General features: G+C 42.0%; 2 protein-coding genes across 2 annotated transcripts; both read left to right on the forward strand.

Moving 5' to 3' along the window:
* The first annotated feature begins 326 nt into the window (after positions 1-326).
* On the forward strand, positions 327-1,595 carry LOC109901346 (5-hydroxytryptamine receptor 1E-like). The gene has a single exon (XM_020497380.2). The coding sequence runs from the start codon at positions 413-415 to the stop codon at positions 1,556-1,558; it is 1,146 nt and encodes a 381-aa protein (XP_020352969.1). The 5' UTR covers positions 327-412; the 3' UTR covers positions 1,559-1,595.
* A 677-nt stretch (positions 1,596-2,272) lies between these two features.
* On the forward strand, positions 2,273-27,303 carry znf292b (zinc finger protein 292b). The gene is made up of 8 exons (XM_020496353.2): positions 2,273-2,520; positions 17,232-17,386; positions 17,740-17,818; positions 18,100-18,235; positions 18,410-18,615; positions 18,930-19,066; positions 19,286-19,427; positions 19,622-27,303. The coding sequence occupies exons 1-8, from the start codon at positions 2,359-2,361 to the stop codon at positions 26,723-26,725; spliced, it is 8,121 nt and encodes a 2,706-aa protein (XP_020351942.1). The 5' UTR covers positions 2,273-2,358; the 3' UTR covers positions 26,726-27,303.
* The last annotated feature ends 90 nt before the right edge of the window (positions 27,304-27,393 follow it).

Below are 27,393 nucleotides of genomic sequence, written 5' to 3' on the forward strand. Positions count from 1 at the left end.
TATTGTCTATCTTTCTTATATTGTATAACAACCTCCAATTGCCAAGGGCAGCTCTGTTGATTAAAAGGCAGGTGAAAAATACAAAGACTCATTTAAAGTTTGCTAGAGCAAAGAAACAATGTGCCCTCCAGTGTTAAGTGCCTAGTATACAAAAGATATGACATAAAATTACGTCTAGTGTACTTGTTTGAGTTCTAATGAAAGTATCCTACTGAAAACAAGTTTTCACCAAGGTCACTGTGACAGTCTATGTAAATGTTCTATTATGAAATATTAATCTTTATGCACTTTCTAATGTACCATATATGTCTGTTTTGTGTGTTACAGTGTGACCACTGACCTATAGTGTGGATCCTATTCCTGGGACAGAGTGTGCCCATCAGTGGGGGAGAGCTGGCCCTGTCTGGGGAAGATGGAGATGGAGAGGGACCTTGGGGACAGCTCCACAGGGCCCAATATCACCAACAGCACAGGAGCTCCAGACAGCACTCTCCCTGTGGTGGTGTTCACAGACAGGATGGTGGTGCTGGTGGTTATCCTGGCGCTACTCACCCTCCTCACTGTGCTCGCCAACAGTGCTGTCATCACAGCCATCTGCACCACCAAGAAGCTCCACCTTCCCGCCAACTACCTCATCTGCTCCCTGGCGTTCACCGACTTCCTGGTAGCTATCCTGGTCATGCCAATCAGCATCCTATACATTGCCACAGAGTACTGGTCGTTGGGCCAGGTGATGTGTGAGGCCTGGCTGAGTGTGGACATGACCTGCTGCACCTGCTCCATCCTGCACCTGTGTGTCATAGCGCTGGACCGCTACTGGGCTATCACCAAGGCCATCGAGTATGCCCGTAAGAGGTCGGCCCGCCGGGCAGCTGTCATGGTGGGCATCATCTGGGTAATCTCAGTCTTCATATCCATTCCACCCCTCTTCTGGAGACACAGGCCCGGTAGCCACGGCCCAAAACAGTGCATCATAGAGCATGACCACGTGGGCTACACTATTTACTCCACCTTCGGGGCCTTTTACATCCCCATGACCCTTATTCTCATCTTGTACTATAGGATTTACAATGCTGCTAAGACGCTCTATCAGAAACGGGGCTCATCACGGCACTTCAGCAGCCGAAGCCAGACGAAGACTGATAGCCAGAACTCTCTGAACCACTGCCGTATGGCACACACCTTCTGCGTATCGGACCTATCCACCTCAGACCCCACTCTGGAGTTTGACAGGCTCAATGCCACCATCCGTATCCCCTCATTTGAGACAGATATGGACGGGGCAGATGAGAGGAGCCAGATCTGTACCTCCAGGGAGAGGAAGGCAGCACGTATCCTGGGCCTCATCCTCGGGGCTTTTATCCTCTGCTGGCTGCCTTTCTTTCTGAAGGAGCTCCTTGTGGGCCTACAGGTCATAACTGCCTCACCCCAGGTGTCAGAATTCCTAACCTGGCTGGGCTACATCAACTCACTTATTAATCCTCTACTTTACACCAGCTTCAATGAGGATTTTAAGTTGGCCTTTAAGAAACTGCTCAGACGAAAGGAGCATACATAGATTTGTAGGCCCAGGTTGAACGTACAGAATAGTCCCATCAGGGAAAGTATGAAGGAAAGTTTTATATGCAGTGTGTCCATTGGCTATGTGATATTGTGCTTTTCAAAATAAAAGTTAAAAAAATTTTTTTTAAGTAATGCTTCTTGCTCTTTGCGTAAACACAAACTTTGACCATGAATAATCATGGCTTATAAATGCACATACATAAATTTTTTATGACTTTGTGAATGAATTACATTTTTACCAATGTGGGGTTTAAGTAAATATTCAATGTTTTTGTCTCAATTGGTTTTACTACACCAGGCACTCCTGCAAAATAGAATTCTAAATCACATTCCATTTGCTCCATTACAGACATTATTATGAGGCGTCCTCCCCCTCACTGATTTCACTGTAGGCATCTATCTCTCCATACTAGGCTGAAATAAACGGTATGTGAATGACCAAAGACCTGGATGAGAAACTGACTTCTGCACCCATACATTTTTTAAAGGGCCTGGTAAGACTGATAGATGATTACCTTACCTGATTGTGATGAATACAATCACTAAAATTACGTTTTGAACTGATAACCTAATGTTCATTATTTATTGGCCTCTTGATGTCTTCAAGTTTAGTTGATTTATAATAGTTAAGTGCCTGCACGCAAAAAAAAACATATTGTGCTACCTACCACAGAGTTCAAAACTGCTACGCCCCTCGGTGGACTACAGTGGCATTTGATTCTGCGTGCGTTAATTATTCTGGTCACATGCTGTCTGCGTACGCGGCAGTGGTACGCGACCGAGTTGGGTGTGAAGATGGCGGACGAAGAGGCCGAACAAAACCTCAGCGCACAGACCGATACCAGTGCAACGATTGTGGCGCTCCGAGAGAAATTGCTAAAATTAGCAATTGCACTGAAGAACAGTACGGACTCTCCGACTCAGTCGTCAACTCAGTATTGTCAACACTTTTGCCAGGTTAGTTATTTCTTTCGCTGTGCGCGCTGGCGATTCCAAAATAACCCTCGAGCCTTGCATTAGCATAGCTAGCTTAAGCTAGTTTACAATCCTGAATAATGTTGCCATTGTCAATGTGGACATGGTTTAATGATTTATGTCAAATAAGCATACGTATACTTGTTGTAACACTAGCTGGTGCTGTTGTGTTATGTGACTGACTTTCGCACGTTGCGACAACGTTAGACAGCTAAATGATTTGATGTTGACACTGTCTGTAGCTTAGCTACCCTTTTGATACTGTGTGCTGACATAGCTAGCTTATTGAATTATCATAGGCGCAATGAGGAGGTCCATCATCAGCCTTGCTTTGTCATGTCTAGTTTACGCAGAGACGCTGACTTTACGGCCGTTGATAAAGTTAACGTTAAACTATCCATTACTGTCTCAGCTTTGTAGTTGGCTAGCAACTAATTTACCATGCTAACGATAATGAAGCAGCTAGCTAGCTAGTAGCTAACTAGTGAACAAATGGCTTTGTTCTGCCTACACTGCAATGGGACAGGCCTCGCACACACTACACCGCATCTTTTGCTGACAGGTCTCAAATAAATGTGGGGTGTTTGTGTCCATGCATGGTCTCGGATTGTCAAACTGAAACTCTACCCATTTAGCCATTGTTCCTAAATGTGGGTTATATAACAAATTATTGAGTTAACTAGGACAGTAGTTTTCAAACATCTTCTCGTGGACCCCCAGACATTTCACAATTGTTTTGTAGCCCTCATACACCTATTCAAAGGGTTTAAAATTAGTTGACAAGTTTGAATCAGGTGTGTCATAGCTGTGGTATAGGCTAGGTAAACTACATGGACTGTTGGAGGTCCCAGAGGAAAGGTTTGAAACACCTGTGTTAGGCTATTCTGTCACAGTGTGAACTCCTTTTGAAATCGTTGAACACATTTTCCCATCAAGTTTGATGCACTACTGAGGCTGCTCCACTTTGACTTTCTTGTGCCTTTCATGTAGCTATTGGTTTACTGACCCATATTTAATCAGGCCAAGTTTTCAGTCGAGTGGGTAGTGTCAGATGAAGAAGAACTGTTAATTACTATACACCTGGTTTTCATGTAGAACAAAATAAAATGTTTTGCTCATAGTCAAGGGCTTGTACCATTCATGACTGAGGCGATGATAGTAAAATTACTTTATAAGTCCTCCAGAGTCCTCAAGGACAAAACATGGACCCCTCTTGACGGCAGAGAGAAACATACGTTTACATTTCCTGCAATCCTACACATTTGATTATGGTGTGTGGAGAAAATGTTGCCTTTTTAAAGCAGAATTTCTGCGGTTATACACATTTTGCCAAGGGGTGGAGAGAGTTTGGCAATTTTACAACACATTAAATGAAATTCTACCTATTATGCCATGGAGCAAAACAAATATGTTATTCAGCTAATTTAATGCTATCCTATTAATTTTGCCATGTGGTAAATACTTTTGCATTTTTAAAGCTAATTCCCTGCAAATCTACCCATTTTGCCATGCCTTATGCCATATGTTTATGTTGCCTTATGTTAATGATATCTGAGTGACTAACAAAATCAATAGGGGCCCCCTGTAGTACAGGGCCCCTGGGTATTCGGCCATGATTACGACAACTTTAGATAGCTGGCTAGACAGACTTGCCAATCAAAAAAATGTTAGCTGACATGGCTAATTGAGTAACTGACATAAGACAAGAATTGCTCATGCACAACCACATTTCTAACTTGCACGTTGTGTGTAGAGCCATTATAACTCTCAACAGTATTTTGATACCCTGACTGAGTTCCCACCCCCAAAAACGTGTCTATTTTTGGGGGTTAGGGGCCCCTGGCAGCCTGGGCCCCTAAGTGACTGCTTATGCATGGAGCCAGCCTTGGCAAAACCAACTTTAATTGCTGTAACAATAATGATTTGCATTGTAACAGATGAACAGAGGTCTAAACGAACAGTAGCAGGCCTCATTAGCATGCTGTTAATAATTCTGTTGAATCTAGTTGCAGACAGAGTTTTTGGACTTTGATGTGCCAGCCATTGTTGCAGTAGAATATCAAGCATGTGTGAATATCTGTGGCTAGACGCAATGACTGTCCTTGCGCTGTGTGGGAGGATGGAAGGACAGAGAGAACGGATGAGAGCCACTGCAGTAGGCATGGTTCTTCATTTTCACACTTAAATTGTCATTCATCTTCCAGCATGTACATTTGAATTCAGCAGTGTGTTTACAAAATGACATCTTTAAAAAAAAGTATCTGTTGGCTATTCATGACAATCCAGCATTCTTTTTCAAACAGCATACATTGTTTTGCATTTTCCTTTTCTGCCTGTCTGTGTGGAAGAACTGCTTGTTTTCTGCCCTCCACACTCAGCTGCATGATGCTTGAAAGAGCACTATTCCCAGGTGCCCAGCTGGGTTCCTAGATATGCATGGCTCCCCAGCCTCCACTCAGCTCATCTAGCAGAGTGAGTGTATGGTGGTGTTATTAGACTACCATCCGCACGGCCGAGTGTTGTAAATCGCCTCCTCCCACCCGACCCCGGCTCGGTCTCAGGATGCCATGTGTTGTCTGGAGATTGAAGACATGAGACAAGCCACTGCCCCTGGTCACAGCATGGATGATGGATGGTGATGAATATGGATGATTCTACTCTACTGTTGGTGTTAGTCTGGCTGGACTGGCAGTGTGCTTTCTACCAGATGTCTACCAGCCCAGGTCCCCCTCCTGCCTCCCTTCTCTCTAATTAGGACCAGATCAAAATGGAGGGGTGAATGGGATTCTATGTATTTAGTTAGCGCCTCTCATGAGGAAAGTCTCTTGTTGAGGCATTGTTACATAAATACAATCACAATACATTATTAGACTGTATTACATTATATACTCTAGATGTGTTATTTAGCCTAGCTAAGAAAAACACTTGATGGTTTAATTTATTTGCAATTCTAAGGCTACTTTTTCTTTAGGTTCCAGTCTAAAGAAAGTTGTAATAAATTATAACTGGTTGTTTGGATTATGTTGGCCAGTGCATTTGTTAAAGGCCTACTGTGATATCTACCAAGGTGTAGAGGTTGTGGAGAGAGCCGGGAGAACAGCAGATCCTCCTACACATCCCAGTCGCAGCTTACAATGAAATCAAATGCACATGACCTCTGACCTCAGCTGTGTGTGCGCCCTAAATGGCACCCTATTCCCTTTATATTGCACTGCTTCTGACCAAGGTCCATGGGGCTCATGTCAAAAGTAGTGCGCTATATAGGGAATAGGGTGTCCTTTGGGATTCCTTCCGTGTCTGACAGCTATGCTATGTCTTTCGCTCTGAGGGTTTGATTGATGTTGATGGGAGTATATCCCTGTGCTGACACACTGAAATATATAATTTTATCAGCATGTGTGGGGTTGGTGTATGTGTCAGTGTGTTGTGTTTACAACTTATCTGTGGATCTGATCTGCGATGTGGAACCTTGTTTTTGTTATCAAGTAATAAGGCTACTCTAAGTTGACAGGATGAGGACTGAACCAGAATCTGGATTTACAAGAGACATTGAATATTGCGTATCTCCTTTATGTCCAGGAAGAAGCCATTCACCAGCTTTTTAAGCTTAATAATTTCAAAATGCATACGGTACTTATTAAAGAATGGAGTTTTGCTGAGTAACTATCGTCATTACTGCCGTTACATCCGGTATGTACTTCCAAAAAAAGTCAAAGTAAAAAGTTACATGCAACTGAAAAAATGCCTTGTCTGGAAAGAATCTTAAGTATTGTTTTAGACCAAGTGTGCATTCGCCAAATTCACCTCTCATGCACTTCCAATAAAATCCCTTATTACTGCCGGGCACAGGTCGGCTGATCCAGCAGCAGGAAAGGTCATTGATTTTGATTTGAATGTCATATCTGTTTCACCCGCGCCACACGTAATACATTAATATTTAATGTAAGTAGATTAAGTAAACAATATAGGATATGTTAGGGATGTGACAAATGGACAATTTTGCTTAATGTTTAAGCACTTTTTTTGGGGGGGGGGTGGATTAGTTTTCCATTAAAATGATAAGATGAAATCATAAAATTCCCAGTCTATTCACATTGAAGAACAATGGTCCTGTTGTGTATGTATGAATTCTAGTGCTGGTCAATGAAGTTATGTCTACCGCCAGGGGTTGGAATCAGTTCAGAGAACGGAACCAGAATTATTTGTACATTTTTTTGAGGAACAGAATCAGAACTGGGAATGAAAGTAATCTATACTGTTTCAAGAACATAACCATTAACAGCATGGGAACCGGTTAATACTGTTATTTTACATTCCGGGCATTTTCTTTTCTTTCTCCTAGTCCCACAAAAAAAAAAAAGTGCCTATAAAGCCCTCACTATGTCACAACTTTTTTCAGTGTCAGCCTGCCAGCTGAAAATCTTTGTGTGCAGGCTACCTCCCCCTACGAAGCATAGTCTACTATTGCCTACTGACGTTAGTGTTATTCAAAAATTAGGGAGTGATATATATATATATTTTTTTAGAGCGAAGAATGGATTAACTTTTTCAATGATAGTTAACTATAGTATCCTTATCACGTTTAAAATTGCAGGGCTCTACACTGACCTTTTTTACAAGGACTATGAAAAAATATTTCTGGTATTAAAGCTAGAATCCTTAATTTTTTTGACGCACTGGTGCGCCTAAATAGACTATTCCAGTCTCACTGCAAAATATTTAGCTGTATGTGCAAATAAAAAGTTTGCACTGTAGAGCCATGCATTGGATTTATCAACTACAAAAAGGTAAAACGTGTTTTTATTTCAATTCTGGTGCACACACAAGCTAGGTAGCTCAAGTCCAATGTTAAGCCAATGCTCTGAAGCCCTACATTTGTCTGTCCAATGCATGTAAATAGCTTGCCTGCTCCATTGCAAGTAATTTAATGTAAACAAAATAATGTACTTTAAAGAGGTTTAAAAAGAAACTGAAAGGAACGATATATACCGTTACATTTTTGGGGTTTGAATCAGTTCAGAAATGTTATTTTGCTGGTCAGAATAGTGGAACGGGGGGGTTCTGTTCAGAGATGAAATGATACTACGGTCATATACCCGTGAAAGCACCTTGGCTACGGCATGTTCCTTCTGACTCTTCGACTCGCCACTGAACAGGCATTTTATTTGTCTGTAAAGGAATGCTGCTTCTGAAGCTGCCTGCTGGCAGACCACTCTCTCAAAAATAAAGTCGTTTAAAGTTCATTAAGTACTGTGACTTACCAAGACATCTAGATGGGGAAAAAAACTCTCCTGCTAGGAATTTAATTCAAAGATTCAGTATATTTGGAACGGAGGAGACTGATTAGTTGCTGTACTTCCGAGAACACAAACACCTTTCATCTTTCACAGGTGTGTGCTTTTCATGTTCAATCAATTGAATTTACCACAGGTGGACACCAAGTTGTAGAAACATCTGAAGCATGATCAATGGAAACAGGATGCACTTGAGCTCAGTTTTTAGTCTCATAGCAAAGGGTCAATACTAAAGTACATGTTTTTACTTTGTTATTATGGGTTATTGTGTGTGTAGATTGAGGAGTTTTATTTAATCCATTTCAGAATAATGTAACAAAATGAAAAAGGGAAGGGGTCTGAATACAGTCCGAATGCACTATATAAACAGGAAGAGTAGTGTCCCTAAAACACTGCCTTGTGACACTCCACAGCTGATTAATCTTACACCTGATAAGGTGCCATTGATATCAACCATCTGATACCATGCTGCTAAAACCTAGGGCCTAGAGTTACAAAATTCCAGGAACTTTACTTAAATTACCTGGTTTTCCCGAAATCCTGTTTGGAGCATTCTGGATTACCTGCTCTATTCCCCCCTGATTCTGGGGAACATTCAAATGAGATTTCTGGAAAATGTATTGAAAGTTACAGGAGTTTTACAACTCAACTAGGGCCCTTAACTTGTGGAGTAGTATCTGGTGGGCTACTGTGTCAAAGGCTTTCTGAAGGTCCAGTAAAACCATCCCACAAAATGTTCCATCAATCTCTTTCCTGATACAGTCGGTTAAATACAGAAAACATTAATTCGTTTAATGTGACTTTGTAAAACCGGTCTGCAAATCGTGCGTTCTTGGATATGTACATGTCAATTTACTCATAGATCATCTTCTCCAGGATTCCCAGAATAGAGATGTGTAGTTATATTGTTTTCTACCTTACTACCTTGTGTAGTGGGATAACCCTAGCAAGTTTCAGGTAATTTGGAACCCTCCCTTGTTCTATTGAGATATATAGGTGCGGCAGGGTGAAATATGTTCAGCGTCTTTTACAAACCTAGCAGGCATATTGTCCAGACCAGTTGCTTTAGAATATTTAATGTCCTGTCAGAGATATCTCCAGATTTTTGCTCAGACTGACGTTACTTGCTTTGGTTTTGAGCCTTATGCTCTAGCCTTGCAGTTTGTGAGTGCCAACATTTCTTTGGATTGTTGGGTTAAATAGGACTGTGACCTTTTTGCCACTAGTCATTTTGCTCACCCCATTTCTAAATTTCCCGCAATTAAATTTGGCGATTTCCTGGCCTGCAAAGTTTCGCAACCTCAATAAAGCAGGGCCGATCAATGTATAGGCTAGGATATTCTTCACTAGCATCATTAGCGAATAGAATATACCACAAACCCCATGACGTGCCTTATTGCTATTATAAACTGTTTACCAACGTAATTAGAGCAGTATAAATGTTTTGTCATAACCATGGTATAAGGGTCTAATATATTACTGCTGCCAGCCAATTAGCGTTCAGGGCTTGAACCAACCAGCTTATAATTCTGAATAAGCTTTATTTACCGTACTTTAATTTCATTACTAATGTTACAGGAGGTGTTGAAGAGGTGGATTTGGCACATGCGCACTTAGTCAAAAACAATACGTACGTTCTTCCAAACATTTTTTTCAGTTGCAATAGACCTTTTCTGGAAGTACATACTGGTCGTAACGGTAGCAAACTCCATTCTTTGGTATTCACCGAAATTATTAATCATGGGAAGTTAAATGTTTGCATCCTGATCATAAAGGAGAATAGCCATATTCAACATCTATTGTAAATCCTAGATTCTGGTTCAGATGAGGACCTGCTGTTATGATTAGGAATACTGCTTATTGTTATTGTTTGTGATCCACTTTAGAGCCAACGAGAGCCCAGTTGAATTAAAAAGCAACTGTCATAAACACCTGTAGAGAGAGGGAGACTATGGGGAAAGTCAGACAGATAGGTTTTTAGGCAGCCACTGTAGGCTGTGTAGAGTACACTGCATACATGTTTGAATCCTATTAGTTTTACAGGTGGCATCAAGCAGGGTGTTGTATTGTCAGCGTGTTGAAGGTAAAGACTAGAAGCATGAGTTGGGATCAGTCAATCTGCGGCAGTGTTGCCAACTTGCTGTTGGAGGAGAGAGTGCTCTGTAAAGGGAAAATCTGTAGTTGCAACAATTGTATTTATTTTTTACTTTTAAATTAATGGTACGAACCTGTTGATTCTTAAAGAATATTATTTATAAATGCCTCATGAGCTTAGTTCAACTGTCCTATCCCATAAGCTTTTTTTATACCAAAGTAAATGTATAAAAACACTATATAGCATCAACATGGTTACAGCTATAGTTTTGATATCATGGATGGTCAGTCCTTGCATCCATATCTCTGTCAGGGAGGCACTTTTCTCCTGCAGTTGACTGGCCTGCCAGGCAAGTCAACTTGAACCCTCCCAAAATGAAATACTTGTTTTTTTTATGTTTTCATATGCCAACATGGGTCTAGGTAATTTGCAGTGTTTTTAAAGTAATTGTCTATCAGTCTCAGAAATACACAAATCTTTATTACATAAACTTGATTTAAGATAACCTTTTTGCATCTTAATGAAAACAGACAAACATTACATTATGTATTAATTGAACATGTTAACCACATGTATACAATATATCTAAAACAGAACAATGTTGTTGAGAACTGGTTACTGAATCAACTTAAGTTAGAGATTACGTTCCACTACCAGCTGCCCCATTAAACAACATAACACAACAATATACAATAAAATATGTTTGTCTTTCCCAGCCTTCACTTACTTTGCTTCACCCTCCCTCTTCAGTCACTGAATGGTCATCTTGACCTTATTTTTTTTTCTGAACACACACAAGAATGGTGTATAGGTACTTTGTAGAAAAGACCGGTATGCAATTCTTATATAAACATAAGAGCAGAGAGGGGAAAGCATGGGTGATGGGGCAAGCACATGCCACCCAAGGGTAGATTAAAAGATCACAAGTGAGAGTGCATTGAAATGTACAAATTCAGAGAGCCGAATGGTCAATCTAAGAGAGGAGAGGTTGCAGATTTGATCAAATTGGCAATTTATTAGTCTTGCCCATTTTGAGTTTCACCACTTGCTACCGGCCCTCTCTGCCATATAGTGCTCAGTCTCCGAGCCATGGACAGAGATCAGCAGCAGACTGTTCAGCATGCTGGTAGACAGGCTGGACCTCAAGTCTGACTTGATGCACTTCATGGCTGAGAATTCTCGCTCACAGCTGTATGAGCTCATGGGAAAGACCAGCATTATCTTTACCAACAGTAGCAGTAGCTTGCAGCAGGCACTGCCACAGCACCTGTGGCTGAAGGTGTCTGAAGTGGCGGACATCTACCTTGAGCTCCAGCCGCTCACACGTTGCATGTTTGGAGGACTTGGAAGTCCTGACATTCCTCCAGGATGTGGCTAAAGTGGTCTGTGAACAACTTTAGCTCCTCCAGGCCAAAAATAGTGAGTACATTGAGGTAATCTGGCCAGCTGGAGTGGTCAAAGAGAGTGGAGACTTTCAAGATCCCCATTTACAGGTTTCCAAAACGCTTAGACACAAAATGACAGTCATCCACAAGCTTCTCTCACTTCCCAGAAGGCAGCGTCGTAATTTTCTTTTCTGCAGTGGCACATTTCTGAAGGCCGTCTTCTCTGGTCCAACGTCTTCCAGGAACTGTTGGATTATTGGTCCTGGGGATCTCAAGAGACACGTCAAGATGATGCCCAAGTTGGGGCTTGACATTTTGGGGCATTCATCATTGCCCGACAAGGTAACACATTCACCCTGTAGTAAAAAGCCTTATACAACGGGTGGGCCTAATCCTGAAGGCTGATTGGTTAAAAAGGCATTCCAGCCGGTGTCTATTCCACAAGTTGCCACCGGCTTAAGCTATGATGTTGAAATGCCTATTTACTGTTCCATCTCACTGTGCAATCCACTATTTCACTCCCAGCAAGGCAATTTATAAACTTTATCTCCACTATAAAAATCGAGACATTAATCTCCCATTTTTCTTTTGAACTAGCATTCGGTTTTCAACAGCAGAGATTTGTATTAACCTTGCAGTCTCTTTCTGACATTTGCAACAATGAATTTCAATATTGAAACAATCTCCTGTTTGTCGGGACGAGGCAGACGGCTTTCATCAGCAGGTCAAAATCATGAATCTACTGGCATCATTTTAATGGATATTTACTGTACAAAAAAATGTCAGCAAAAAACAGGTAAAATGAAATGAGATGCAGCTAGTATGCAGTCTTTCTAGCTTCAGTTTGAAGTGTTAGCTGTGTTGGCTAGCTCCTCTGAACAACAGTGTCCTGATGAGCGCACATTTTCTATTCCAGGGTCGCGTCCATAGATACAGAACAAAAAGACTAAACGACTGGGTTGCGTCTCTGGCAACCCAACCGATAACACGAAAGACCAGTTGGCTTGGGGAGCAAGCTTAGATTTGTATCTCAGTGTACAATCGGTTCAGGCCAGGGAGATACAACCATATTCTCTAGATTACCATAGTTGCTAGCCATAGCCTACAGACGTGCATTCTAATAGACCTATTTGCCCAACATTGGAATGATTTTCTAATATTATACATTTCCATAACCTAAATAATTACATATGCGATGCCTATCCAGCCATATCATTGTTTGAAACCTGGACATTTTACATTCGCATATCTTGCTTTTAACCGCCTACAGACAAAATCCGACCATAGGAAAAATACTAATTCTTTAAGATTTCCTGATATGCCATTGAAACCAACATTTGTTATTCTACTGTCGTAAGGCAGTAGGCACAATCCTTACTGCCATTGGCAGGTTAAACTATTTTGAAAAAATACAATTATTAGTGGGTCTTATGGTTGTGGAAGGCTTACAGAACCTTCAGAAAGTTTAGTGCATTCGGAAAGTATTCAAACCTAAATTTTTTCCTCATCAATCTACACACAATACCCCATAATGACAAATGTATTACAAATAAATTGTAAAATATTACAAATAAATTGTAAAAAATTACACAAGTATTCAGACCCTTTTCTATGAGACTCAAATCAAATTTTATTTGTCACATACACATGGTTAGCAGATGTTAATGTGAGTGTAGCGAAATGCTTGTGCTTCTAGTTCCGACAATGCAGTAATAACCAACAAGTAATCTAACTAACAATTCCAAAACGACTGTCTTATACACAGTGTAAGGGGATAAAGAATATGTACATAAGGATATATGAATGAGTGATGGTACAGAACCTCAATTGAGCTCAGGTGCGTCCTGTTTCCATTGATCATCCTTGAGAGATTTCTACAACTTGATTGGAGTCCAACTGTGGTAAATTCAATTGATTGGACATGATTTGGGAAGGCACACATCTGTCTATATAAGGTCCCACAGTTGCCTGTGCATGTCAGAGCAAAAACCAGGCCATGAGGTCAAAGGCATTGTCTGTAGAGCTCCGAGACAGGATTGTGTTGAGACACAGATCTGGGGAAGGGTCCAAAACATTTCTGCAGCATTGAAAGTCCCAAAGAACACAGTGATCTCCATAATTCTTAGTGTAGAAGTTTAGAACTACCAAGACTCTTCCTAAAGCTGGCCAGCTTTAGGCATCGGGGGGATAAGGGCCTTGGTCAGGGAGGTGACCAAGAACCCAATGGTCACTCTGACGGAGCTCCAGAGTTCCTCTGGGGGAGATGGTTGTCCTTCTGGAAGGTTCTCCCATCTTTGCAGCCCTCCATCAATCATGCCTTTATGGTAGTGGCTAGACGGAAGCCACTCATCAGTAAAAAGCACATGACATTCCGCTTGGAGTTTGCCAAAAGGCACCTTAAGAACTCAGACCATGAGAAGAAAGATTGCCTGGTCTGATGAAACACTCTAATTGAACTATTTGGCCTGAATGCCAAGCGTCGCGTCTGGAGGAAACCTGGCACCAATCCCTACGGTGAAGTATGGCGGTGGCAGCATCATATTGTGGGGATGATTTTCAGTGGCAGAGACTAGTCTGGATCATCGAGTCACCGATGAACGGAGCAAAGTACAGCGATCCTTTATGACAACCTGCTCCAGAGCGCTCAGGACCTCAGACTGGGGGGGTTCACCTTCCAATAGGACAACAAATGTCCTTGAGTTGCCCAGACTTGAACCTGATCGAACATCTCTGGAGAGACCTGAAAATAGCTGTGCAGCGAAGCGAATACTTATTTTCCACCACAATTTGCAAATAAATTCATTAAAAATCCTACAATGTGATTTTTCTGGATTTTTTTCTTCTCATTTTGTCTGTCATAGTTGAAGTGCACCTATGATGAAAATTACAGGCCTCTCATCTTTTTAAGTGGGAGAACTTGCACAATTGGTGGCTGACTTAATACTTTTTTGCCCCACTAAGTGTTCACACCTCTGAGTCATTGCATGTTTGCATCACTTTTGGCAGCAATTACAACTGAGTCTTTCTGGGTAAGTCAAATCAAATTTATTTTATATATATAGCCCTTCGAACATCAGCTGATATCTCAAAGTGCTGTACAGAAACCCAGCCTAAAACCCCAAACAGCAAGCAATGCAGGTGTAGAAGCACGGTGGCTAGGAAAAACTCCCTAGAAAGGCCAAAACCTAGGAAGAAACCTAGAGAGAAACCAGGCTATGTGGGGTAAGTCTCTAAGAGCTGTGTACACCTGGATTGTACAATATTTGCACGTTATTAAAATAAAATAAAAAAACTTCAAGCTCTGTCAAGTTGGTTATTGATCATTGCTAGGCAGCGATTTTTCAGGTTTTTCCATAGATTTTCAAGCTGATTTAAGTCAACTGTAACCAGGCCACTCAGGAACATTCAATGTTGTCTTGGTAAGCAACTCCAGTGTTTATTTGGCCTTGTGTTTTAAGTTATTGACCTGCTGAAAGGTGAATTTGTCTCCCTGTTGGAAAGCAGACTGAACCAGGTTTTACTCTAGGATTTTGCCTGTGCTTAGCTCGATTCTGTTTATTTTTATTAATAATAAATAAACTCCTTTTCCTTGCCAATGACTAACATAAATATAACATGAAGCAGCCACCACCATGCTTGAAATATGAAGTGGTACTTAGTGATATGTTGTTGGATTTGCACCAAACATAACGCTTTGTATTCAGGACATAAAGTACGTTTCTTGGTCATTCTTTTTGCAGTTTTACTTTAGTGGCTTATTCCAAACAGGAAGCAAGTTTTGGAATATTTGTATTCTGTACAGGCTTCCTTCTTTTCACTCTGTCAATTAAATCAAATCAAATTGTATTTGTCACGTGCCGAATACAACACCTTACAGTGAAATGCTTACATACAAGCCCTTAACCAACAATGCAGCAAAGAAAATCCCTTTAAAAAAAGTAAGATAAGAATAACAAATAATTAAAGAGCAGCAGTAAATAACAATAGCGGGGCTTTATACAGGGGGTACCGCCACAATGATTATCTATGATATCTATAATTAGATAACAGAGTAGCAGCAGGGTGGGGGGGCAATGCAAATAGTGTGGATAGTCATTTGATTAGCTGTTGAGAAGTAATATGGCTTGCGGGTAGAAGCTGTTTTAGAAGCCTCTTGGACCGAGACTTGGCGCTCCGGTACCGCTTTCCGTGCAGTAGCAGAGAGAACAGTCTATGACTAGGTTGGCTGGAGTTTGACCATTTTTAGGGCCTTCCTCTGACATCACCTGGTATAGAGGTCCTGGATGGCAGGAAGCTTGGCCCCGGTGATGTAGGTTAGTATTGTGGAGTAACTACAATGTTGTTGATCCATCCTCAGTTTTCTCCTATCACAGCCATTAAACTCTTTAGCCGTTTTAATGCACCATCCAAAATGTAATTAATAACTTCACCATGCTCAAAGGGATATTCAATGTCTGCTTTTTATTTTTTTTGACCCGTCAACCAATTGCAAGTCATTGGAAAACCTCCCTTGTCTTTGGTCTGTTTGAAATTCACTGAGGGACCTTGCCGATAATTGAATGTGTGGGGTAAAGAGATGGGGTAGTTATTAAAAATGTTAAACACTATTATTGCACACAGAGTCCATGCAACTTATTATTTGACTTAAGCACATTTTTACTCCTGAACTTATTTAGGCTTGCCATAACAAAGGGGTTGAATAATTACTCAAGACATTTCAGCTTTTCACTTTTTTAATGAGTTTGTAAAAAATATCTAAACGTAATTCCACTTTCACATTATGGGGTATTTTGTGTAGGCCATTGACACGATCTCAATTTCATTAGAAATTCGGGCTGTACCAAAGTCGAGGTGTGTCAATACTTGCTGAATATTTAGCCTATTAATAATTTTACAAGCCCTTAATTCTTTACATTATTCCTGACTGTTTGAAATGCAGTGTTGACTTTTTACGTTTAAAAAATCTAGATGTATCGTGAATCACCCATAAATTTGAGAGATCTAGATATAATTTTTAGGCCATGTTGCCCAGCCCAATGTTCTAGCATCCAACTAGCCTCAGCCCTGTCTCCAGCTAGCATTTATTTCCTGAAGAGCGAAACAGGAAGCTGTTACTGGAGAGAAGTCCCCATAACCTCACCAACTTGCAAAGGCTTTTTCCACTTGTAGGCTCTTGTTACTGAGCCGTCTGAGACAAAGTGCAGCCAACCATCCATGCAGTGACTTTAACAGTAATGTAGACTGTTGTTTCGATGCCAAGGTACACTGAGATTGTGAATAATTCAACAATACTGAGGTAGCTAATAACACACATGTAGCATAGGCCATGAAAGGTTCTCTCTCCATCATGAGCAGAATAAAGTTGTGGTTTCTCACTTAAATCAGATTTATTCGTGATTGCACAGTTCTCATGAACCTTTTTATAACCTAATTCTCTCTGAGGAGTTGCCTGACCGAGAGAAGCTGTCAGAACTACTTGTCTTTTGATGCTGCTCAGAACAGGGCGTCTCCTCCAGGCCCATCTGTCTGTCTGCGCTCTCCAGAGTCTCACTGCTCTCTGTGTGTGGGCATCTGCCCAGCCCCCTCTGCTTTGATGGAAAGGATCTATTCTGTAGGACGTTGGAGAAATGTAGACTCATAAACCATATCCAACATGAATGAAGTGGTTGGTAACTTTTTAAAATGTATTCGTCTGGTCTAAACAGGATGCATTACAACTGCTTGTCATTTCACATACAAACATTTAGGCTAATTATAGAAATTTCACCCCCCTCCTGTTGCAAATGAATTTCAGCAGTAGTAGTGGTAGGCACTATATTGCATTTAAAGATATCAAACATCTGCCTTTGTAGCTCTCTGTGGATGACTTCATTGGTGCATAAGAGAAAGGTGTGTAACCTCCTCTGTCTCTCTCTCTAGACTCTGGTGGAGTATGCTGGTCGATGGAGGATGGAGGAGGAGCCCTTGCCCCTAGTGGAGGTGTATACAGTGGCCCTGCTGAGCTATGCCCAGGTCTCCTCCTGCCTCTCCTCTCAGTGTGAAAACGTCCCCCTCGTAGTTGAACGTCTCTCACTGTGAGTACGCCTGTCTAATTTGTGGAGGGGTTTAACCTGCTTGTTGTTCTCCATGTGCCTGCAAGATTAGTACCCATGAGATTTTTAGAAGAACATAATTTGAAATGCACTTCAGATTAATTACTGTACTATACATTATCTCAGATGTAGAATTGTATGATACACCCTACATTGGATGATGTTACCTAACACCATCTCCAGCAATTTGTTTTACAGTGCTTTGCTAACATTATTGATCATTACCAATCAGACTTGCCTTTATTCTTCAGATTATGTTTAAATCACTGCACAAAATACAAAGGCTTTAGTCATCATGTTTGGGTAGCTCAGTTGATTTCCTATTGGTTGTGCAGGAGCTGTATAGAGCTGCTGCTCTCCCTGCCAGAAAACTTCCCAGATGCCTTGTGGGAAGAGTTCAAGTCATCTGTTCAGGTAAAATGCTTAGTCATGTCACACAGAGGATGAAATGTTTCCTTTTTATATGCAATGAGGTCTTGTAAACTACACTTGTAGGTTACTGTATTCCTGATTGAGTTGCTTTATCTGTTCAGGATAGTCTTTTAAGATAAGATTCCATTTGGTCTGTTTCTGAAATGTACTACATAATATTATATATGTTGCAAGGATGCACCATTAATGTGAATGCGTAATTGCTTCTAAAAGTACCTACGGCTTTGAGAATACTATCACTGAGTGAATTGTGTGTGTTGCAGTCAGCACACTCCCAGCTGCAGGAGAATGGCATCACACAGCTGGCCCTCCTGTCTGCTGTGGCCCAGGAGACTGGTGTGTGGACGAACAGCACCCTGCGTAGTCTCCTCTCTAATGAGTCTCCACAAACAGAGGAGGGTGAGTTTTTTCTTTTACTACAATAAAGGAAGAAAACCCTGTGCACAACAGTGTCTAGATCCAGGAACAACTTTTGATACTAGTTGTTATTCAAGTCTTGTACATTTGAACCAGCATTTTATATCAGTACTCTATTTGTATTGTGTCTGTGAATCTCAATATCCTCTTCTTTAGTTCACAAGTTCCTTCGACTTGAGGGACCCATTCTGCTGGAGATGAGAGTAAAGCACCTTATTAAGGAGAACCACATGGAGAGGGCTGCACTGCTGGCAAGGGCTTGTGCAGAGTGTCCCGAGTTTGAAGGAAAAGGGCACATCTTTAAGCAGATGTACCTGCTCTGCCTGTGCTCTGCCTCAGCACAGGAACCACTAATGGAGGAGGTAGGTTGGGACAGTCTGCTAGAAACCGGTTGAGTCCCAAATGCCAGCCTATTCCCTATATAGTCCAACTTTTTAACAGGGCCCATGAACAGGGCCCATTGAATTATTTAACTGTCAGGCCTCCGTGGATTCATTGTACCAATCAGAATTTCTCTGTCCTCGCTATTGTTTGCTAGTGTATGAAATTGAGACTTTCATCAACAAAAGGCAGACCATTCAATGGAAAAGGTGTAATTGCAGCTTGAGGCAGACCTGTTGCATACCACATTGAAATATAATTTGAATGCAATGCAGCTCTTCCTTTTTATCGACAGCTCTCCGAGGTTGATTGCCGTGATGCACTAGAAATGATCTGTAACCTGGAGTCGGAAGGGGATGAGAGGGGAGCCTTCAGCTTATGCTCAGCCTTTCTAACACGTCAACTTCTCCAAGGAGACACTTATTGTGCCTGGTAAGATCACGGCGCTACGTTTCTTGCATTGAAGCCCACCCCTCCTATCTGTTTGACTTATGAAATGTATATCTATTGTGTTACCTGTTTCAACTTACAGTAGTCGTAAAACAAAATAAAACACGCTGTGCAATCTCTTGTTTAGTTCTTCAGATAATTCAGGTATTATAGAATATATTATGACTATTAAGCTATTTGGTTGATTTATTTTCTCTCCAGGGAGCTGACACTGTTTTGGAGCAAACTGCTGAAGCGGATGGAGTCATCTGAAGAGACGTTCCTGGACAGTTGTCGTCAGATGTCTTTGCTGTCCACAACGGTCTTCCACATCCTCTTCTTCATCAAAGTCATTCAATCAGAGGTAAGCTTCTGCCCTGATACATTCCTTTTTTTCTGGGTGTATATAGACTGAACATGGCACACTATAATTTTTGCTTTGTATAGTCAGCACTCAACCTTTTTTGTTCCATATGCTCTATTGTTTCATTGATAGTCAATTAATATTTAGTGCGTTTCCCTCTAAAACCCTGTTGTTTTTTTGTTTGTTTTTTACAGGTGGGTAAGGTTGGACTGCCAGTGTGTGTTGACATGTGCATACGGGCTCTACAGTTGGAATCAAGTGACGCAAACAACAAGGCCACCATTTGCAAAACCATCTCCTGTTTGCTGCCCACTGATCTGGAGGTAAAGCGGGCCTGCCAGCTGACAGAGTTCCTCCTGGAACCCACAGTGGACTCCTACTACGCCGTGGAGACTCTGTACAACGAACCAGACCAGAAGCTGGAGGAGGAGAATCTTCCTGTGTCTAACTCGCTCCGCTGTGAGCTCCTGCTGGTGTTCAAGACCCAGTGGCCTTTTGACCCTGAGTTCTGGGACTGGAAGACACTGAAGCGTCACTGCCTGACCCTTATGGGTGAGGAGGCCTCCATTGTGTCCTCCATTGACTTGCTGAATGACAATGAGATCCCAGAGGCCCCTGAGGAGGAGGACACAGCCCAGGGTGAGGAAGTGTTCAGAGACGTCACAGACTACTTCGTGGACACCACACATGAACTGAATGAAATAACAGATAAAAGACGGAAAATCCGAGAGACAAAGAAACTGAGAGAGAAAGGGTTCATCTCGGCCAGGTTTCGAAACTGGCAGGCATACATGCAGTACTGTGTTCTGTGTGACAAGGAGTTTCTGGGGCACAGGATTGTACGTCATGCACAGACTCACTACAAAGATGGACTTTATAGATGCCCGATATGCGCAGAGACCTTCACCTCAAAAGACATATTGGAACCACACGTGGCATCACACGTAAAGCTATCATGCAAGGAAAGACTAGCTGCAATTAAAACAAATAAAAAATTAGCTAATCCCAAAACGGCTGCTCCTGTTATAGCGGCTCTAAAAGCTAAGACTGAAAATCTACTTTGGAAAAAAGATGCAAACAGTGATTCCCAAGAACACAATGGGGAGTCGCTTCAGACAGAATCAGTTCAGACTAAAGTCTCTGGACTTAAGACCGAAAGCAGCACTGAGGAAAACACATGCCCTGTTGTAAACTGCAAAAAGGGATTCAAGTATTTCCGAAATCTTCTTGTTCATGTGAAAGCACATAGAGATAACGATGAAGCAAAGCGCTTCCTTGAAATGCAGAACAAAAAGGTGATTTGTCAGTATTGTCGTCGCCAATTTGTTAATGTCACACACCTTAACGATCATTTGCAAGTGCACTGTGGTGTCCGACCGTACATTTGCATACAGTTGAACTGCAAGGCCAGCTTTCTCTCCAACACAGAGCTGCTTGTACACAGAAAAGAACATGTCGTATTTAAAGCCAGATGCATGTTTCCTAGATGTGGGAAGATTTTCAATGAAGCCTATAAGCTTTACGACCATGAGTCACAGCATTACAAAACGTTCACCTGCAAAGCCCCTAACTGTGGAAAAGTGTTCCATTCTCAGTCACAGTTGGATCTGCACCAGGAGGAACATGTCACAAAAGAGGAGGAATACCCAGCTACAGACACTGACCTTTCTCATTTTCTGGACCAGAGGATGCTTTCTGATCATGCTCCCTTCTCAGAGGATGTTGATGAGGCTTCTCATCCATCAGCATCTGTTGAGGTGAAGCACTCGATTGACAACCTACTGAATGCTTCTCAAGGTCCTGTTGAGAATGATCGACGATACATGATTCAAAGTGAGCCACCAGTAAAAGAACTGTACCCATATTCAGAAAGATCTGTTATTCGGTCTACCACAAATGCACAAACACATGACCCAAATCAGCTGAGACATAGACACCAAGACCCCTCAGAGACTGCTGCATATGACTATATGAGACCCAAACCACATAATCCTCCATTAGCTTCATACCAATATCCTGGGGATTTGCATCATGCCCAACAACCAAGTGTGTTTCAAGGTCAGGTCCAGAGTTTTCGCAAAGATGGAAATTATGAATCCAGGAACTACAATTCTGACTTCCGAGTACCAGTGCAAGAACAACAACATCCACACATGTCTGTTAACATGTCAGCATCAAGCCAGACCTCCCATTACATGTCAACTCCAATGCCTCAAATTCTCCCATCGGTCTCTCACACACTTCTTCCACTAGTAACTCGTTTGCCAGCCACTGGTTGCAGAACAGAGAATACACAGGGCCTGTTAGCAAGCACTCCTGCCCCACAGCAACACCCATTACCAGCTACTCCTGCCCCACAGCAACATCCATTACCAGCTACTCCTGCCCCACCGCAACACCCATTACCAGCTACTCCTGCCCCACAGCAATACCCATTACCAGCTACTCCTGCCCCACAGCAATACCCATTACCAGCTACTCCTGCCCCACAGCAACACCCATTACCAACTACTCCTGCCCCACCCCAAGGAGAGAGACACCACTGTGCTTTGGAGTCATGCGATCGCAACTACAGCTCCTACAGAAGTGTTACCAAGCATATGAAAGCAGCTCACCCAGAGTTTTATACAGAATGGAAACTTGTTAAGAGAAAAACAAGGGAACATGAAAAAGCAAGAAAAGCTGCCCCGTCGAGTCTGCCTCTGATCGGGAACCATAACTCTGTTGCTCCAATACAACATCAACAGGTCATTCAGCCAACCCCGCCCCTGTACTCAAACTCAAACCACTCTTACGCTTCCCATTCAGCTGCTGTCCAAAGCCAAGCTTTCCCCAACCAAATGGACAATATCTTAGATCCCATTGTACTCTCCCAGCTAGGAAACAACCCCAATCAATATGCACCCCCTAGTATGCCATGGCAACAAACACCAGGAAACAACCAAATCCAGAATTATCACTCACAAGTATATCCCTCCTCGAACCTGCAAGGGATGCCACAAATGGGTGGTGGAGGAATGGATGTTCATGTTATTCCATCCGGTCATATGATGCGACCTAATGTGGAAAGACCAGCAGAGTCACTGCTTCCAACAACTATGGATAATGTTCTTCAGCCTGTTTTCCCCTCTTATGTGGACATTCTGAAGGACTCAAGTCTCTCAAATCAGCTGGGAAATGCTGCACTTCCCTACACACCGCAGACTCAAAGTAATTTGCGTTCTAATTTCAATCCCCCTGAAAGGAGTGGAAGAATGCAGAAAAACAACATGGAATCACATGTCCTTGCAGGAAACCAATTGCTAGCTAGAAACAACAGTGAATCTCAAGACGGCACCAAAAACGCTGCTGAAAAAAACCAGATGGGCAAAAAAGTCAAGCGCAACAAAAGAACAAAGTGGCCTGCCATTGTTAAAGATGGAAAGTTCATTTGCTCTAGGTGTGGTAGAGAATTTACAAATCCCAAATCACTTGGAGGCCATTTGTCCAAACGTTTACACTGCAAAGCCTATGACACTGAGCTCCTGACAGCAGACTTGCCTTCATCATTTCTTGATCTTCTCAATTCAGAGCAACTTCTCAATACTCAGCCCCCACCAGCTTCACAGTATAACCCTGCTGCACCGTATGCAAATGATGGCGAACAACCCGATGAGATTCTTAAACAAATTATGGTTACTCCAAATATTCCCAATATGTTTGAGCCCTCAGCAATTCCCCAGCCAACGTTCCAAAATCCTTATGGCCCCTACGGACCTGCTGGACGCTTGCCAGAAAGCACAGTCATACAGCACACAGGAAATGTCCAAGTGAAGACAGAAAATGAATCGTATACAGATGGTTATCTTCAGCAGTCATGTGACCCTGGGTTTGGCACTAGTGCATTCTATGAGCCACTTCTCACTCAGGTGCTTGCAGAAAACAACCCCACTGTCTCACTTCACAGACTTCCCACAGATCATATTGATAATTTACTCAGAGCAGAAACACTGATGAAGATGAAAGAAGTGAAGGGGAATTCTGATTCTGCCTCCATTTCGGGAGGGCTGTCTAATGATGGACTTCTGGCTGCAATGGCTAGTTTGGCGGAAAACCTTATGACAAACCCCATGTTGCAGATCACCTCACCAGACCCTCGGCCTCAACACAGTCCAGCAGCAACAAGTATCAAACCGGTGGAGACACGGAGGAAGAGTGCGGAACATAATGTCAAGAAAAGATTGCGTGAACAGATTTTAGCTGGAGACTTCCAAAGAAGAAGCAGTGTATCTGGGACAAGCAGCACTGACACACATGCCAGTTTGAATCTGGTGTCATCCAATCCAACAACCAATGATGTACAACATTTTGGAGTGCGTCAAAGTCCTCAGCCTTCCAAGATGATTGATCACGGAATCCCCTCTGTATCATCTGCCCAAATGAATGGAGCAGCACCCATGAAGAGCTTTACTAATTTCAGAGAGGCTTCCTCTCGACACCACGAGGTACCTGCACCTACCTGCATCGTTGCGAATGATGTTGATCTTGGTCCAAATCTAACACCTGCAAACCAACAGCATTGGATAATGGACATTCAGACTGCATTCGAGAGGCTAGACTTAGACAAACAACAGGTGTGTGATTCTACTCCAACATATTCCTCCACAAAACCTAGCTGCACTGACATTTGCAATGATACTGAATCATTCCAGCCTAATGTATCAAAAGAGAAGGATACACAGATTCCTGATGGCTGTAGAAAGCTGTTTGCCTGTGAGAGTGACAACTGCACATACAGGGCCATGACAAAAGATGCCATTTTAAAACACCTCATCAAGACTCACAATTACACCAATGAGATGATCAATTCGATTAAGAAAAGCCATGGGAAATTTGCCCCATTCTCTTGTCAAATGTGTGATAAGACTTTTACCCGCAATTCAAACCTTAAGGCCCACTGTCAGACCGCTCACAGATTGACACAGCGGGAGATTGCAGAACTAATCATGAAGCGCAAGTCAAGCAACGCGGTTGGATTTGCTAATAACGAAGACAAACCACGTGTGCCTTCAGAGCCTCCTTTGTCTGGTCAGATTGCCAAAGCGCCCCACTCAATAATGGAGAATATTAGACGTCAACATTCACTCCCGAATGTGAGCCAAAATCAAGATATGACTGTAAAAAACGTGTTTGCTTCAGGAGAGAGGATTAAACAAGACTACCACCCACATCCTTTCAAACAGCAGACTTCTCAAGGCATAGCTGACCAGAGATATCATGATAATAGCCTCTCCATGGGAATGCAGCCAATGCAAAGGATGCCCATGCATGATCAGACACCATTAATGCTAATGTCTGAATATCAAATTAACGCACACTACTCAACAATACCCCAACAGCCTTTAATGACCCCTCCTGATGCAGATCAATGGTCCAATGGACAACACATACCAGCTCCATCTCGGCCTATGCCTACTCATTACAGTCAACAATCTGGAGGCTACCTGGGAGAAAGAGCTGACTCAATGACGCCTGCTCCATCAGATCCCCTTCAGGTTTGTGCTCCCTTGCTAGAAAAGACATCCAAAATCAAGCTGCAGAGAGGACCAAAGCCTAAAGTAGAAAAGCCTAAAGTTGAAATTCCCAAGAAGACGAAAGAGAAGAAGTCTGAGGCAAATGATTCTTTCAGTCCATACAGGCCATATCGCTGTGTTCATCAAGGATGTGCAGCAGCCTTTACAATTCAGCATAATTTAATCCTCCATTACAGGGCTGTCCATCAGTCTGCTCTATCTATATGTGAAATGAAAAATGAAAATGATCAAAATGAGGAACAGGATGAGAAAAACGGAATCAAGCAGGAGGAGGAACCAGAGGTTGAAGTAACCCAGGTAACAGAACTCAGGTGTCAAGTGAGCGACTGCTCGAGAGTATTCCAAGACGTTCCGAACATGTTGCAGCATTACCTCCAGCTTCACAAGTTCAGCCTGGATAAAGCAGGATCTCTGATGTCAAACATCAACCTAGGCAGATTCCGATGTGATCAGCAAGGGTGCACAGCATCCTTCATTGCTTTCTGGAAGTACATCGGACATATTGAAAAAGAACATGACAAGGCAAAACTTGCCAAAATGGAACCTGTGGATGGGATGTTCCAATGTGATGTCGAAGGCTGTGACCGTGCTTACGCTACAAAGTCAAACCTGCTGAGGCACACCATGAAAAAGCATCATGACCTTTACAAACTCCAACTGATGAACCAAAGGAAAAGTGAAGATTGTGAGAAATCTGACTCCAAGAATTCACATTACCAAATAACTAAATCAAGCGATGGGAAAGAAAACATAGAGGGCAACAAAAAGATTACACAGAAGGGAGGTGACAAAAAAAGAACTGACAAGACAGAAAAAAATAGTTGGACGAAATATGGAAAACCCTCCTTGAAAACTAAGGATGAAGCGTCTGCAATGTGCATTAAGAAATGCAAGTTGCAATACCCCTGCATGATAAAGGGCTGTGATTCAGTGATGAAGTCTGAACGGAGTATCATGAAGCACTACATGGGGCACGGACTGTCCGAGCGATACTTAGAAGAGCAGAGAAGCCACTTCATATTTTGCAAGAAATACCCAAGACGTAGAAACCTCCGCGCTGCCAGGAGCGATGACTCTAAGTCTGAGACCTCCTCAGAGATATCCGACAGCGAGGACACAGCAGACACGGGCCTAGAAGGAAGTGAGTTTGACGAGTATTCAAAACCTGTGTTACGGAGAAAGGGGAAGGGCGAACTGTGTGACACCAAACCTTTGTATGATGAAAGCTCAGAAACTGCATCTGATGGTTCTGTGGTGGTGAAACGCAAGAGAGGAAGTCCACGGAAAAGTGTTTTTGAAAAAATTGTAAAACGCAAGAGGCTGACAAGGAGTAATGCAGTTTACTGTGGAGAAAATGGATCTGACTACGACTCCTCTAGCACTGCCCTTACCCAGGATGAAATGAACGATCAAAGTGAAACATTGACCTCCTTTAAGCCCATGGGATTCGAGATGTCTTTCTTAAAGTTCTTGGAGCAATCAAGCCCATCTAAAAACGCTCTGAAGAAGAGGATTCGACTGAGAAACGCTACAGTGTTGTGCAAAAGGTCAGACACATACTTGCACTACCCAAAAGGCTTTGATACCCTTGAGTTCAGGAACCCTCAGAAGCTGACGTCACTTAAAAATGTAAAAATTGTAGTGGACAAATCCTTTTTGGACGTAGCTGATACTCTGCTGAAGCAGCTCCAGGAAATGCGACCCACAGTAATATTAGAAAAATAGATTCCGATGTAGTATTTAAGTGACTGGCTAAATGTTTTTCTTGTCAGAACACCGTAACTCAGGATTAGAATGGTTTTCAACCTGCTGCAGAATGTTGCCCAAAACAATAATACTTTTGATTTAGTTTTTTCACCGCAAAATATAAATCCACGGTTTTTCAGTTGACTATGTGGAAGTTGTTTTAAAATGATACATTATTTACTGTAACCTTGAGTCTGTAAATATCTTTTGTCTCTATTATATATTGATCTCATTTTATATTATATGTATTATTGGTAGGATAAATTTAAGCATGTTTGTATTTATCTTCCCAGCACATTGCCTTTGCAAACTAAATTTAAAATTGAAGGTGAAAAACATTACAATGTCATGTGATAAATATCCCCATGAGACAATGAAATGGTCCTTTTAAACAAATGGAATGTGATGTGTATAGTTTGTGAATGTTGTTGTTTCAATATGCCTTGTAAATGTTCATTTGTACGTAGACAATGTTGTGTAAATATTGTTTTGTTTTTTTCAATGAACTACTGCGACCAGCAGTCTAACTTAATTGAGATAAACAACTTTGTTACAGATTGCATTTCTCACTGGTGTTTCTTTCACGTGTTCAGATTTGTCATTTTGTTTAAATTACAAGGCTAGTAGAGAACTTAATTTTTTAAATT

Source organism: Oncorhynchus kisutch, linkage group LG12 (genome assembly GCF_002021735.2).
Source record: "Oncorhynchus kisutch isolate 150728-3 linkage group LG12, Okis_V2, whole genome shotgun sequence".
NCBI classification, from domain to species: domain Eukaryota; kingdom Metazoa; phylum Chordata; class Actinopteri; order Salmoniformes; family Salmonidae; genus Oncorhynchus; species Oncorhynchus kisutch.

What these genes read in the sequence shown, in the direction of transcription:
- LOC109901346 (XM_020497380.2), top strand. Translation starts at nt 413, where the DNA reads ATGGAGATGGAGAGGGACCTTGGGGACAGCTCCACAGGGCCCAATATC.
- znf292b (XM_020496353.2), top strand. Translation starts at nt 2,359, where the DNA reads ATGGCGGACGAAGAGGCCGAACAAAACCTCAGCGCACAGACCGATACC. An exon ending in AGTTCAAGTCATCTGTTCAG is followed by an intron (nt 17,819 to 18,099) that starts GTAAAATGCTTA and finishes TGTGTGTTGCAG; the next exon opens with TCAGCACACTCCCAGCTGCA. An exon ending in GGAGACACTTATTGTGCCTG is followed by an intron (nt 19,067 to 19,285) that starts GTAAGATCACGG and finishes TTTTCTCTCCAG; the next exon opens with GGAGCTGACACTGTTTTGGA.